The sequence below is a fragment of the Mastomys coucha genome, unplaced genomic scaffold, assembly GCF_008632895.1.
Source record: "Mastomys coucha isolate ucsf_1 unplaced genomic scaffold, UCSF_Mcou_1 pScaffold3, whole genome shotgun sequence".
NCBI classification, from domain to species: domain Eukaryota; kingdom Metazoa; phylum Chordata; class Mammalia; order Rodentia; family Muridae; genus Mastomys; species Mastomys coucha.
In genome coordinates, this window is record NW_022196909.1 from 46290368 (window position 1) to 46305888 (window position 15521).

At 55.1% G+C, this 15521-nt stretch overlaps 2 protein-coding genes across 5 annotated transcripts in view; one reads left to right on the top strand and one right to left on the bottom strand.

Annotated features, from left to right (window-relative positions):
• The window catches only part of Cpne5 (copine 5), an 86493-nt gene extending 75755 nt beyond the window's left edge, over positions 1-10738 (top strand). For 3 of the 4 annotated variants that reach the window (XM_031347881.1, XM_031347883.1, XM_031347884.1), the window contains 8 exons: positions 1412-1473; positions 3689-3735; positions 5516-5697; positions 6193-6320; positions 6516-6618; positions 8264-8321; positions 8656-8729; positions 9379-10738. In XM_031347881.1, coding sequence (XP_031203741.1) covers positions 1412-1473; positions 3689-3735; positions 5516-5697; positions 6193-6320; positions 6516-6618; positions 8264-8321; positions 8656-8729; positions 9379-9597 — 873 coding nt within the window. In that variant the 3' untranslated portion in view covers positions 9598-10738. Of the gene's footprint in view, positions 1-1411; positions 1474-3688; positions 3736-5515; positions 5698-6192; positions 6321-6515; positions 6619-8263; positions 8322-8655; positions 8730-8919; positions 9057-9378 lie in introns of all 4 variants that reach the window. The other variant, XM_031347882.1, reaches the window with a different exon arrangement.
• A 2482-nt stretch (positions 10739-13220) lies between these two features.
• On the bottom strand, positions 13221-14228 carry LOC116074424 (neuropeptide SIFamide receptor-like). The gene has a single exon (XM_031347001.1). The coding sequence runs from the start codon at positions 14226-14228 to the stop codon at positions 13221-13223; it is 1008 nt and encodes a 335-aa protein (XP_031202861.1).
• Between the last annotated feature and the right edge of the window lie 1293 nt (positions 14229-15521).

Here is a 15521-nt window from a genome sequence, read left to right on the forward strand (position 1 = left end):
GAAGCGCCCCAGTCTTTGCCAGTAGACCTGGGTAATTCTCCCACACAACATCCTAAGTGCCCCAAAGGGGACAGGACCTCCCCAGACTGTCAGCTCTCCAGATGTACAACCAAAATGAGAAAGGTCTCAAAGCCATTCCTCTTGGCCAGCCCTCCTAGAAATAAGGAGAAGGGGTCTATTCTAGGCCACACACGGAGTTAACAGCACAGGCCTCCCAGGGCCTGGAGCGGGGCGGGGCCATCCCGGCTTCAGGGACACTCATGGGAGGAGCTAAATAAAAGTTCCCCAAAGTTCCATTGTCAAACTCAGAAGCATGCACTGGCCAGCATGAGAAACTCTGGTGCCTTCGGTCCGGGCTCCATCAAGCTGCTGTGGCAGCTCTTTCTGGTTGGCTGAGCCACCACCCCTGGGAGGAGGTTCAGTGGCCTCTCGGTGCTTGGCACACTGTGCTTCTGGGTGTGGCTCTCTGGGCCCACTGCACACAGACCTTCTCGTGTCTCATTCTTCAGGTTGAGGGACCTCAGCTTTGTCACAGCTGGCCTAGCTGAGCTGACACGCTGGTAAACGAATTAGACCACACCAGCAGGGAAGCCTTGATCTCAGGGCCCCTCCATTCAGTGCTTTATTTTTCCTCCTCTCTGTGACCCAGAATTCTTTGTGGCAGGCCGCCTATGTGGGCAGCGCCGTTGCCAATGTCTCTAGAGGGGCAGAAGGTGGGAGGCTTCGAGTAGGAGAGGGACCCTGGGTAGGAGGCTCCTGCGGGGAAAGGATGGGGTGCTCAGAGGGTCTTGGGGCTGAAGGGGTAGAGACTGAACAGCACCCCAGGAGGGGGCATGACAGGCAAGGCCAGAGGAGAGAACAGTTCAGAGACAGAAGTGTGGGGGCCGTGCCAGACAGAGTCACTGGCATTGACGGATGGCCAGATTTACCTCAGAAAGATTTCCCCAGCCCTCCACACTGCAGGCCGGGCCTCTGGGTTTCCCCAGGGCTCACTTGGAGGATGCCTGGGTCCTTAGTCTGAGCCCCGTGCTTCCACAGTTAGGTTTGCCTCAGAGTCAAGTGAAATGTGGTTCTAAAGTGAGATGTGGTTAAAATGTGGCTCAGGGTCATCCTCAGCTACACAGGGAGTTGGAGGGCAGCTCAGGCTAGGTGAGACCCTGTCTCGACATGAAAGTCATGGAGGTTCTGGATTCAGACCTCCTAGGCTCATATCCCCACTGTGCCACATCCTGGCAGCTGCCTTGGAACCTCAGTTTCCTTGGCTGTAAAGTGGGGATACGTGTCCTCGGTGGGATGGCCACAGGCACGGGGTGGGGGGAACCAGCACCTAAAAACGGCCCACAGGCAAAGTGTGGCGTCGGATCCTGGCCATCCCCGGGCTCTCTACTAACTCTCTCCCTTTCTCTCTCAGGTCACCCTGCTTTCCTTTGCGGTAGAGTCAGAGAGCACCTTCCTGGATTACATCAAAGGAGGGTGAGAGAAACAGGGCCTGGCCTCCCCAGCTCCAGGGAGAGGGCAGGGCTCCCTACTGTGTAAGAGAGCGTGCCCCAGGAGGCCCCAACTGGAGCCTGACCCTGGGCTCTCAGGAGACTCCACCTTAGAACTGAGAGCCCTGCCTACCTCTCCATCCCAGGAGACCTGCCTGGGCCCTGTGGGATTCCTGAGCAGAGATAGGCCGTGATGGAGGTAGGGACTCCGTGACAAAGAGGGCCGAGGTGTGGGAAGTAGAAAGAGCCCCGGACTGGCTTCAGGAGATGTAGATCCTGGGTCCCTGTTTGCCTCGGATTTTCTGAGTTACTGTATGTGAGTCATGTTCTCTCTGTGGGTATCGCTCCTGATGAGTGTGGGACAGGGACCTATAGGGACATTAGGGGACAGACAGTCCCAGGGACAGCAGGTGCCCAACCCTAAGCTGAAAGCAAAAGGAGCTGCGGGGGCGGGGGCAGGGGGGCGAGGAGGGGTGACCTCCAGGCCATCCCAGGCAGCACAGCCAGGCTGGCTCAGCCAAGAGCTTACTAGAAATGGCCGGATTCCAAAGAGGGGCCTCCCTGGGACACTCCCTGCAGGCGGCTGCCAGGTCAGGGCGTGGGCAGCCGAGAGCCCACAGGTGCAGGCAAGGGATGACTGCACCTGCCTGAGAGGAGCCAGGCAGGGCAGCTACCCAGGGCGCATCCCAGCCCGGCAGGCACCTGGCTGCCTAGTCTCCAGGGTACAGAGAGGCAGCTGTCCTGGGACAGGGTTCACTTTCCCATGACACTGCTGCTCCTTCATCTCTTGAATTTACAGCTTCAGGGTTACAAGCCCTCCTTCTGCCTGCAGAACACACATCACACACACACACACACACACACACACACACACACATACACACACACACACTCCCTCCCTCCCTCTGGGTACCCAAAGGCCACTAGCCTCGCCACATGGATCCACTATGGCTGCGTTTGCAAAGCTGGGGGAACAGCTCAGTGGTACAGCACTTTCCTTGCATTAAAGAAGAATTAAAAAAAAAGCCCCAAATCCAAAGCTCTCTCTTCTATATTCCATTAAGCAACCAACCCTCATCTTCCTAGCACCTGGCAGTCTTTAAACACGCTGACTTCTGTTCTCCATCTCATTTGCATTGCAGTCCTAATTTACATAGTAGGCGGGACTGCGACCTTATCTCCATTCTGCACCCACCTGAGGGGTGGCCTGGCTCCTCTCCTTCCCGGCTGATTAGTAATCCTAGCCTCCTCCGCGGGTGTCCCCTGGGGCTGGATATGATAGAAGCTCATCATGGGATGGTCAGATAGAGGCAAGGGGCTGCTAAAACACCATGCACCGTTCAGGAGCTAGGCAGCAGAAGGAATGTGTCCAGGCAGGAGACTGATAGAGGCGTCTGTCTGGGGATCCAGGCTTCCCCCCTCTGCTGGCTGAACCCAGAAGGAATAAAAATGAGGTTCCTCTGCCTTCCTCCCTCTCTGTCACCTATATTTTCTGTCAACTTAGGGACTGGGTGTGGTGGTGCACACCTTTGATCCAAGCAATCAAAAGGCAAAAAGATGGAAGGATGTTCATGAGTTCAAGACCAGCCTGGTAACACAGCAAGTTCTAGGCTAGGCAGAGCTGCCCGCTGAAACCCCATCTCAAAACTAAGTAAAACAAACAAGAGAAAGAACGAGTATAGAAGCTGTAGAAGCTCAGGTTCTGGGTTGGGTTTTTGGCCAGACAGCATTGTGGGTAGTGTCATGTTCTTCCCTCCCCAGGTGCTTAGAGTGGATTTTACCTCTGTCATGTTTTAACCATTAATCTGAATTTTTGAACCAGAAACCCAGTGAGCCCTGACCTCACCTGCTCAAGTGGGCAAAGAGGAGGCCAGGTTCAGAGAGGAAGGGACAGCAGCTCGTAGAACCGAGCGTGCCCACACAACATAATCAGCCCCCTCCCCCCCCCGCCAGGTGTTCTGGAATGCTCCCCTCCAATGCCCGCAGAGGCCAGGCAGAGGGGCACGGCTGGCCGCAACTGTCTCAGCTTCACAGAGCTTGCACGCACTTGGGTGAAGTGGCTTCACCCAGGTCACATGCCTGACAAACCTGGATGCCTTAGTGGCTTTTGCCGCCTTGCCCGGCGGCGCTGCCTGTCCTCACCCCACCCCGCCCCCATCCTCCTCCCATCCCCGGTGACCCCCAGGTCTTCTCTTCTTTAGGACACAGATCAATTTCACCGTGGCCATCGACTTCACCGCCTCTAATGGTGAGTGGGGCAGGAGCGGGCAGGGTGGGCGTCTCTGGGTTGTGGTGGACAATTTGGCTTTGAGCCAGGTCCCTCGTACTTCCTTCTCTTCCTGTCGTGTGACCCAGTTCCCAGGGAGATGTAAGCAAATGTCTGTGCACCCCAGATAGGGAACCAGTAACAGATAAAAGTGCAGGCACCGTCAAAGTCCAATGTGATGACTGTGATGACGCGGTGAGTTCCCTGGGCTCGCTTACAGGAGTCTGAGAGACGAGGTACCACAGGAACGTGGTGACTGAAAGCCCCCTCAATGTGGGTGACAACCTGGGAAAGCTGGAACCCTGGGGCTCTCTATACAGCTTGCAGACAGTTTTAAAGGGACTTCCTGTGCCCTGTGAGCTGTTTGCGTCCCAAGTCTTTGGGAACTTCTCTCTGAGGTGGAATGCTTCAATTCACAGGAAACTACCTGCCAGAGAAGGCTTTGGGGTTCATAGAACCAAAGGTAGAATGAAGAGAGCTGCCTATGCCTTTAATCACAGCACTTGGGAGGCAGAGGCAGGAGGATTTCAGAGTTTGAGGCTAGCCTGGTCTACAGAGTGAGTTCCAGGACAGCCAGGGCTACACAGAGAAACCCTGTCCCCCAAGCAAATAAATTGTTCCTCACAACACACGTGCATGGCAGGTGTATGTGGTGGCCCATCTGTAGTCAGCCTAAGTGACTACTGATGTTGGCCAGCTCTGAATGTGACTGGAAGACCCTACCTCAGTGAATAAGGCAGGAGAGCAATGAAGGATGTTTCTCAAATCTGCCTCCACATGTGTGCACACACATATATGCAGACATGCATGCATACACATACATGCAGGCATGTGTGCACATACATATATGCAGACATGCATGCATACACATACATGTAGGCATGTGTGCACACACATACATGCAGGCAGGCGTGCATGCATACACATACATGCAGGCAGGCGTGTACGCAGTTATGAAAATGGCCGGAAGACATTTCTACTAATGTCACCCAGTTAGTCACCCTGTTAGTTGGGGATGGAGCGGGCATCCCTGTTCTACAGGTGATGAGACTAAGGCTGAAGGGTTAAGACCACACAGCTTAGGCAGAGATGACAGGTTATCGGTCATGAATGTGACCATGAATGAGATCTGAACGTTTGAGGGGACAGGGGACAGCAGGGACATCATGGCAGAGTAAGGAAAGGGAACGTGGGGTGGGGGTGGGGTGCCGTTAGAGGAAAGCCACACTGGGCCAGTGGTCATGGAGGGGAGACAAGGAGTTGAGCCTTGTGAACATTCAGGAGAGAAGCAGACACTACCAGGGCCATGCGGGGAAGTGTGGAAAGGCCGATGAGGCTGCGCCTGTGGAGCTAAGGCTCAGAGGGTGAGAGGAAACAGGAGACCAGATCCACTCCTCGGGGATCAGTGGCTTGGCAGGATCTGGAGGGATCTGGGTGAGATGAGGCCTCAGGGTGCTCCGAGCAGAGGATCTGGCCTTGGAATGGGGTCTGGCAGGCCTGTATGTGTGTCGTGGACTGGAGGTGAGGGCAGGGGCAGGCAGGGGCCATGAGGAGGCTTCCGCTGTCCCGTACACCAGATGGTGCTGGCTTTGAGAAGGAAGTGGAATTTTGGATCTGTCCCAAGGGTCAGGCAGTCACCCTGTTGACTGCTGAACCGAGACGGAATGGAGGTCATGATAGAAGGTTCAAGGGTAAACAGTTAGAGGGACTCATGGACGCGCCCCATCCGGTTTGACAGATGTCCTCGTGTCCTGTGTTGCAGGGAACCCCTCACAGTCCACATCTCTGCATTATATGAGCCCCTACCAGCTGAACGCCTACGCGCTGGCACTGACCGCTGTCGGGGAGATCATCCAGCATTATGACAGTGACAAGATGTTCCCTGCCCTGGGCTTCGGGGCCAAACTGCCGCCTGACGGCAGGGTGTCCCATGAGTTCCCGCTGGTAGGAGCTCCCAGGCTGGGAACAAGCAGGGGAGAGGCATGGGGGTCTTTTCTCTCTTTTTCTTTCCTTTTTCCTTCCTTTTTCTTTCTTTCTTTTTCTTTTCTTTTTTTTAAGTTTTCAAGACAGGGTTTTTCTGTGTCTGCTCTCTGGCTGTCCTGGAACTCAATCTGTAGACCAGGCTGGCCTCAAACTCAGAGATGCCCCTGTCTCCGCCTCCTGAGTGCTGGGATTAAAGGCATGCGCCACCACCACTGGCTGGCTGAGCAAAGGAGTTTCTAGTTCTTGACCTTGGCCTAAATAACTTCCATACACTTGGCCGCCTCCTTGAGTTGGGGGTCTGTGCTAAAGGCAACTATGCCCTGGCTCTAACCTGTGCCTCCCCTGAATCTCCCTGAGCCCAGCCCTGTCTCTGCCTGCTCCCAATCTCCCTGGGCCCAGCCCTACCTCCACCACCCTCCTGCCTACTTGGGCTCAGCTGCCTCCTCTCTATCCCAGAACGGCAACCAGGAGAACCCCTCCTGCTGTGGCATCGATGGCATCCTGGAGGCCTACCACAGCAGCCTGCGCACTGTGCAGCTTTATGGCCCCACTAACTTCGCCCCCGTCGTCACCCATGTAGCCAGGTAAGCCTGGGGCAGCCGGCCCGAGGGAGCATCACTGGAGGATTTAACAGAGCATCTCTTACCACCTGCTCCCCTTTCAGCAAGAGGCCCACAAGATTCCCTTTAAGCTCCTACCAGAGTGTTTGGGAGCCTTGTTCAGGGGGCCTGGGCCAGAGGCTCCAGGACACACCTTGCGTGTCTCCCCCACCCCCACAGGAATGCCGCAGCTGTGCAGGATGGCTCCCAGTATTCTGTGCTGCTCATCATCACTGATGGAGTCATCTCGGACATGGCACAGACCAAGGAGGCGATTGTCAATGTGAGTGGAGATCAGTTCGCTTGTGTTCGCTCTCTCTCTCTCTCTCTCTCTCTCTCTCTCTCTCTCTCTCTCTCTCTCACACACACACACACACACACACACACACACTCTCTCTCTCTCTCTTTCACACACACACACACACACTCTCTCTCTCTCTCTCTTTCACACACACACACACTCTCTCACACACATGTACACTCTCTTTCACACACACACATTCTCTCTCTCACATACACATATACTATCAGATACACACACTCTCACACACACACTCTCACACACACTCTCACACACACATTCTCTCTCACACACACACTCTCTCTCTCACACACACATTCTCTCTCACACACACTCTCTCTCTCATACACACACATTCTCTCTCTCACACACACACTCTCTCTCACACACACACATTCTCTCTCACACACACTCTCTCTCTCATACACACACATTCTCTCTCACACATACACACACTCTCTCACACTCATGTACTCTCTCACACACACATACTCTCTCTCACACACACACACATTCTCTCTCACACACACATTCTCTCACACACATACTCTCTCTCACACACACACATTCTGTCTCACACATACACATATACTATCACATACACACACTCACACTCATGCACTCTCACACACACACATACACACACTCTCACACACACATTCTCTCTCACACACACACTCTCTCTCACACACACACATTCTCTCTCACACATACACATATACTATCACATACACACACTCTCTCTCACACTCATGCACTCTCTCACACACACACATACACACACTCTTTCTCACACACACACATTCTCTCTCACACACACATACACACTCTCTCTCACACACACACATACACATACTCTCTCTCACACACACACACTCTCTCACACACATACATTCTCTCTCACACACATTCTCTCTCACACACACATATACACTCTCTCTCTCACACACACACACATGCACACTCTCTCACACGATTTGGGGGGCACTAAAGCATCTTGTCCCACCCCTAAGAGAACCTGGGGGTGCTTCCTTTAAAGAAACGCTAGAGTGGCTTCTTTTCCTGTTCCCCAAAATGTTTCCCTCAAGGGGAACCTCTCCCTGAACCCCCTCATTCATCTGGTTACTCCACAGAGACTGGCAGGACATGGAGAGAGTACTAGACAGGGGTGTGAGAAATAGAAGACACGCTGGGCCCGTGAGAGCTCAAACCTGAGCCACACAGATGGCTGTGTTCATTGGGGAGTCCGTGACCCCCTCAGCCACCCACCCTAGGCCCCAGCTTGCCTGTCATGTACAGGAGACGGCAGAGTCTCGGCATGAGGAGAGTTTCCTTACCTAAGCTTGACCCATGGATTCCCTATAAAAGAGGCCCCAGCCACAGCTGCTTTAGCCCCTCATGGTGGAACCCCCGCACCTGAGGGAAGAGGTGGCTTTACAGAGGCAGGCAGACCTAGCCTCTTTTCCCCCCCTCCCCCCCACCTACCAGCAACTTATCTTCTTTTGATCTGTGTCCTTTCCCTATCCTGTCCCTTGGGGTTTCTTAGGGTCCCGTAACCTCCATTCTCCATCCCTTTGCCCTGCCCTGTCCCTCACATAGGTCTTTGTCCCTCCCTTGTCTTTCCCAGGCTGCCAAACTCCCCATGTCAATCATCATCGTTGGCGTGGGCCAGGCCGAGTTCGATGGTGAGTCTAGCATCCCCTTCCCAGCTGTCCTCTCCTACAGAACCCCCATGGCATCCCGTCCCCACCCGCAGGAGCTCATGCCCGGGCATGCATGCTGTCTGGGTGGACTTGTGTGCCCTGAGAGGGTGTGTCAGTACCCATGCAGGTCTTGGCATCATCCTGACACTGGGCTCCTCATCCCAGACAAGGAGCAGGGCCTTAGCTGCATGTTGGTGTCTGCCTCCACCTGTTTCTAGGGTCAGGGCAAGAGCTTTGGGCTGGCCTGGGATTGGAGGGCAAGCCCTGCCAGATAAACATGTCCTCCATCACACGCACACATCCCTTGTCCCTACAGCCATGGTGGAACTGGATGGTGATGACGTGCGGATCTCCTCCAGGGGGAAGCTGGCTGAGAGGGACATCGTTCAGGTGAGACAGGCCCCGCCCTTCTGCAGTGCCTCAAATAGGAAGGCCCTGTAGCCAGGCCAATGTCAGAACACCTTGACAGGCATCCTGAGGACAGACACTGGAATCCCTTCCTGGGCCAGTCTTCTCATGAAGCCACACCCCTTCCTGCCCTGTATGAAGGTCCCTTCTAACCTGAATGATGCCCCCACAGAATCCAGAGCCCTACCCCAGGGAGTCTGTGCCACATGGCCTCCCAGTGGCATGGAGACCCCTCGTAGGTGGAGGTGGTACCCTTAATCCTAGGAGGAAGACAGGAAGGAACCAGAGGTTGGCAGCATTGAGAGGAAGGTGGGTCAGGTATGAGTTTAGAGAAGGGAGTTCTGGGAGACCGAGAGGGTCCCCCTGGAGAGGGGTGGTAAAGGGAAAGGGAGAAGAGAGAGAGATCTGCCTAGCCTTTCCCAGCATCCCTTGAGCCTCTGTTCTCCTTGCTAGAGTCTCAGGTGAAGGGCTCGGGTCAGTGTTAGGCCTCCCATGGAGTAGAGATGAGGGACTCAGCACAGAGACATGGACCATCCCTAGGGAAACTCACAAAGTGGAGGGTCGGATAGAGTGGGCTCTCTGAGAGGGGACCCAAGCGCCCCATCTTGACCCCCGTCTTCCTGCCTCTCAGTTTGTGCCCTTCAGGGACTACGTGGACCGCACCGGCAACCACGTACTGAGCATGGCCCGCCTGGCCCGGGATGTGCTGGCTGAGATCCCTGACCAGCTGGTGTCCTACATGAAAGCACAGGGCATCCGTCCACGCCCCCCACCCGCTGCACCGGCTCAGTCGCCCCCGCAGTCCCCAGCCCACTCACCTCCTGGGTCCCCCCTGCACACGAATATCTGAAACTGACAGGACCAAGGGCCTGGAGGGTAGGCTGAGGCCCCACTCTCCTCATGGTCGACTTCCCAGACTCTACTCGGAGGGCCGGCGGGAGATGGGGATATCCAGGGCTTCATTCCCCACTTCCTGGACTCAACTTCACACCTAATTCCAGGGAACTGTGGTATTGAAGATGGGGGTACACAAGATTCTGGGGCTGAGTGGACTCCCCTGGTCCATGCCAGACAACCCCAAGACTCCCCCTATTCTTGCAGCCCAGCTGGGCCTCCTCCAGTTCCTGTCCCCTCCTGCCCTAGTGTTTAGTGTCCCCAGTCCCATGAGATCCCCCCTGTCCTGTTTCCAGAGAACCCCAGGCTGGTGGGCTACCAAGGATGCATGTGACCCTCTTAGGGACATCATAGGTGAGCAGATAGAGTGCCCTTCCCTGATCCTCAAAGGCTCAGCGGTATGCTAGAATGTTCTAGAATGGTCACTGGAGCTATCCCAGGTAGCTTGTATCACTGATATGTCTCCTGCTCAACCTGGGGGCCACTCACCCGCAGGGTACGAGGTTAGCCCCTGCACTCCAACTTGCTCCTGCTCTCTGCCCTTCAGCGGTTATGGGACAAGAGCCAGGGGCACCCCCCCCCCCGAGTGCCAACCTGTCCCCACCCACATCTAGCAGGAACCCATCAAGCACACCCTCTGCTCTCTGGGCCTCAGTGTCCACACCTCCGTGAGGACAGGATTGGTCAGGTGGTCCAGCGTTTCCCGAGCCATCCTGAGGGTACATCCATTCCACACACAGCTTCCTCACACCCTCCTCACGACCTCCATTCACACCCAGGCCACCTAGACTCTGAGATCACCCTGTCGCATCCTGTCACCCCATGCCCCAGCCCTTCAAAGCTCCTGCCCCCGCAGTGGGAAGGTGGCAAAGGGCTTTTCACCTAAGGTCACCCCAATGGCCACCGTCCTTTGTCCACTGGGAGCAGGTCTTGCATGTGTCCCTTAATGCCGCATGGGGTCCCCGCCTGGCATCTCCCATCCGACCTGCCTCTGTCATGCATGGTGATGGTGATGTTTTTACTGTCTGGTCCTGTGCCTGTCTGAGACTGTCTCTGTGGAACTTGCCTTAAACTGAAGTAAACCAGTTCTTTTAGTAGACAGACCCCCTTCTTCGAAAACAACTCGGCCGCTTGCCCAGCGTCTCTCTGCTGCCTCGGTCCTTCCGTTCAGCCATGTGCCTGTCAGACTCTGTGAGAGGCATGGGAGTGCGTGGCAGGGGTTGAAACTTACTCTCCACAAACATCATATGTAAGCAGAGCCTGTAAGCCATCGGGGGGTGGAGGGGGGACTGTGGAGGAGGCATGCTTGCCTAGAGCCCCTTCCCCAGTCCTCAAAGGCTCAGTGGTATGCTAGGATGTTCTAGATGTGGATCCCTAGCCTCACTAAAGCTGTCACCAGTAGCTTGTGACATCGAGATGTCCCCTGCTCAACTCAGAGGGCACTCACCTGCCGGGCGCATGGCCAGAGCCTGGATGCCAACATGAGAGACAGCAAGCATACAGACAGACACTCAGGTCTGTAGCCTGGCTTCCGACAGTGGTGAGAGTCAGGAGCACGGGGAGAGAGAGAATGAGGGCAGACTCCAGTAGGGAGAGGTTTAAGACGTGCCAGGCGATTGAGGGAGTCCCAGAGGAATGAGCAGGGAGCCATGCTGATGCCAGGGTGGAGAGAACTCTCTGGTAGTTTGGGATAAGTAGGGACCAGGTAAGAGCCTGGTGTGTTTGACGGGAGGCAAGCACACGGGTGTGATGGGAGCAAACCCGAGGAAGAGAATGCAGGCAATGGGGTCAGGGCGGGGGCCAGAATGCACAGGGCCTCGTGGTTCACAGCAAGGCCTCTGACGTTAGCTCTAGAGGTGTGTAGCCACTGAGGAAGTGAGAGAGATGAGCACAGGACCTGAACCGCCCCCCTAAGGTGTGGATCGCTATCCACGGTCAGTCACAGTTTCTTCAACTCTCAACAAACATCTAAGAATCCGTTCCAGGCCTGCGCAGGGGTCAGAGGCACTTGGCTCAGTCCCCAGTGTCTCCCTCTGGGCTAAATCTGCCACCACAAGGTAGCAGTGCCAGCTAGCTGGAAGGACTGGGAGTGGCGGCACTAAGGGACACTCTGGACCATCCCGGATGACTCCTCCCCCCTGGGGGTGTGGCCAGCATAGTGTCAGGTAGGGTATCTGTGTGCACAGATGATAACATTGGCAGGCTCTGTAAGTGGACCAAGCAGGGCTCATGTGACTTCAGGGATATGGTTAGCATCTTCCGTGGTCCCTCTCCACAGGACAGGGCCATCACCAACGCGGATCATGGGAACAAGGACATGTGCGCATGCGCACATCACAAACTGCGTTCGCTGTCCAATCAGCCCCTTAGGCAGCCATTCTGAGGCTGTACCCGAGAGGAATTCGGTACTAATTACCCTCCAGCTCGGGGCTTGTTTACTTCTGATGACTTCATGGTAAATTAGAGCTGACTCACAGCTGTCTCTATAATCAGGTACCCTGCGACTCCCATGACGCCCGTGAGTGGGAACGGGGTGGGGTCGTGGCTTGAGAGAAGGGAAGTTCCCATAACCAGCGGCCTATTTTCCATCTCCTTGGGCGCCATGGGAAAGTATAGGGAGGAGATGGGTACCCAGCAGGGGAATCCAGACAGCGAGCCGCTGCCCCTGAGGTATGTCGGGAACAGACATCAAAAGTACCTTCACTTTGACACTGGCTTTTCCGCTGGGTTCTCCCCCAAGGTGTGTTCTGCAGAACTCTTGCCTGACATGGAGTCTGATGCAGCTGCTTTCCCAGAGTCTGTCTGGGATAGCTTCAGTGGCCTTTGGGGCTCCCAAGGCTCTGGCAAGTTCTATAGAGCAGAGAATAGCTTGACTTGATTCAACATTCATAGTCCCTGAGGTTTTTGACCACACAGTCAGAGCCTCTCTCTCTCCTCCCTCCCATCTCCGTCCCCACCCGTCTGCCTTGCCCTTGCTGTATGTGCATAACTGGTAATGCTAAGCTAAACAAGCTGTCTACAGAATTAACAGTGGCTGCAACCTTCCTGGTTCCAGGGCCAAAAATAGAATTTGAGGCCACATCCGAAGAGTATAAGGGAAGGGGGCCTCCCCAAGATGGGTGCGAGGGGGGTGCTAATGAGAAGGAGCAGGCCTTGGAAGAGGCCCTTCCCACCTGCCTTAGAAAAAGAAACCACACACAGAAGAAAGGCTCAGTAATTCACGAGCCCAGACTCCTGGCTCCAAGGTGGACTTTATTTTTGTTCCTGTCTAGAACTGAGGGTGTGTGGGGGACAGCGCTGAAGGGAGTAGACAGGGACGGACAAGGCAGATGAAGGCTTCTCCAGGACTCCAAGGACCCCAGGGTAGTCCTCTTTCTAGTCCTCTCTTTGTCTATTCATTTCAAATACCCAGAGTAGTAAACTTAAGATGGTACCATCATCATGGTAACACCTGTCATTCACATGCTCACTGAATTCCCCCCCCACCCCTCCTCACATGTGTTCAACGGGGGATCCCCCTGTGTAGATCCTATTTTTCAGATGAAGCACGGGGAGATGAGGGGGCCCAAGACCACGGAACTATAAGGTTTGGGAACCCACGGTTGTCTGAGCTTCCCCGTTCCTTCGTGGATTGTGAGCTGTCACCACGCCACTCCACTGGCTGCTGTTCTGGGCCCTGAGTCCCGCCCAGTAAGGGCAGCAGAGGCAGAAGCAGCTAATAGGGCTGATGGCACAGTTGGAATAGGCCAGCAGGGTACACAGGCTGGAGGCCAGAGGTGTGGCTGGTAGGCAGCCCACAGCGGACACATAGCCCAGGGCAGAGCAGGGTCCCCACATCAGCACGAAGACCACCAGCATGACAAGACTGAGCTGCGTGTTTACTCTGTGCTCTTGCCTACTGTCCCCTGGCGGACCCATGCGCCGCCGTGTGCACAGAAGCCAGACCATGTGGCCAAAAGAGCAGCCCAGGCCCAAGAGGCAAGGCAGAAAAGCCAGGGCTCCTAGCAGGGTAAAATAGCAGGTGGTTTGAGGTGGGATGAGCGACAGGAGGCAGCCCAGGGCCTTAGGGACACCCATGGCCTGCCCTAATACTGTCACCCGCTGGAACAGCCAGTTGGGCATTGAGGTGGCCAAGCCCAGAACCCACATAGCCCCACAGAGCAGCAGGCAGGCACGTGGGCCGGCTGGGAGGGCCACACGGGGCCAGACCGTGGCCACGTGACGCACAAGCGCAGAGGCGACCATGCTGTAGAAAGTACAGAACATGGTGGTCGTGTTAGTGGCCTGGCTGGCGGTATAGACAGCAGGGCCCAGCCACCAGCCCCGACGTAAGAAGCTCAGCAACAGGACAGGTACCAGGAAGGATACGAAAAGCAGATCCGTGAGTATCACATTCACCATTAGGCTAGCGGTCAGCGCCAAGAGCGGGTGAGACGCTCGACGCCCACGGGCCACCACCATCAGTAGGAGCCCATTGGCCAGCAGCCCCACGAGCAGGATGAGGCCACAGAAGCCCGCGAAGGACAGGCGGAGCCACCTCTCCTGAGTGGCTGCCAGCCCCGTGTAGAGAGTGGCGTTCAGCTCCATACGGGTGAATCCTGTAAATTATGGTATTTCTGTTTAAGGAAAGAAAACTCAACGGCTTGTTTTGTTTTGTTTTGTTTTTCTGATTCTGTTGTCTGTAAAAGTCCTCACGGAAATCATGAAGGGGATTGCCACGAGCTTCAGGCTTTGCCAGGAACTAATCGGGCCACACCCCACCCGTGGGCTCACAGTGGCTGCCAGGCATCCTGACTAAAGCCAGCCTGTGACCTTGTAACAAAGCTCCAAATCTGGGATTCTAAACCCTAGATCAGAGCGTCTCCGGTTATGTCCATCTGCAGACTCTTTCCTTTAAAAAAGTTTTTCTTTTTTTATGAATTTATCCTCTCATATAGTCTATCATCCCCACTGCAGTTCTCCCTCCCCCTTCTCCTCCCAGCACCACCCCCCACAACCTCCTCCCTCCCGGTCCACTCTTCCCCTGTTTCTCTTCAGTAAAGGCCAGGCCTCCTAGGGACCTCAACCAAGCATATCACATTGCAATAAGACTAGGCACCTCCCTTCATATTAAGGCTGGACAAGACGACCCTGTAGGAAGACAAGAGTCCCCAAAGCAGGCAAAAGCATCAGAGACAACCCCTGCTCCCCCTGGTAGGAGTCCACAAAAACACCAAGCTACACACTATAACGTGTACGCAGAGGTTATTCCTGCATAAGCTTCCTGATTGTTGGTTCGGTCTCAGTGAACCTCTGGGAGTCCAGGTGTGTTGATTTCCTGGGTTTTTTGGTTTTTGTTTTTGTTTTAATGTGGCGTCCTTGACTCCTCTGGCTCCTACAATCAATCCCTTCCTCTTCCTCTTCACCAGGATTCCCCTAGAGCTCCACCTAAGGCTGTGAGTCTCTGCATCTGTTTCCATCCTCTCTCTCTCTCCTTCCTCCACCTCACCTCTTTCCCTGAGACAGGGTCTCTCTGTGTAGCCCTGGCTGTCCTGGAACTCACTCTGTAGACCAGGCTGGCCTCAAACTCAGAAATCCTCCTGCCTCTGCCTCCTGAGGACTGAGAGTAAAGGCGTGCGCCTCCGGCCTTCCTTTCTCCTTTTATCTACATGAGCTGATTCCGGAATCCCCGCTACAGGGAGAGACGTATCCACCTGAAGAGCCTAAGGGTCTGGTGTCACTTCTCATATCCTTTCCATTCCTACCTGAGAATTTCTACCCTTTCTGCCACCCAGGAACCAGAGACGGCTTGACTATACGACTCCCCCCCTCCCCCCACCCGATTTCGTCTGAGACCTATCACAAGGGATCCCCACTCTGCCTGGTGGGGCTACTGAACTG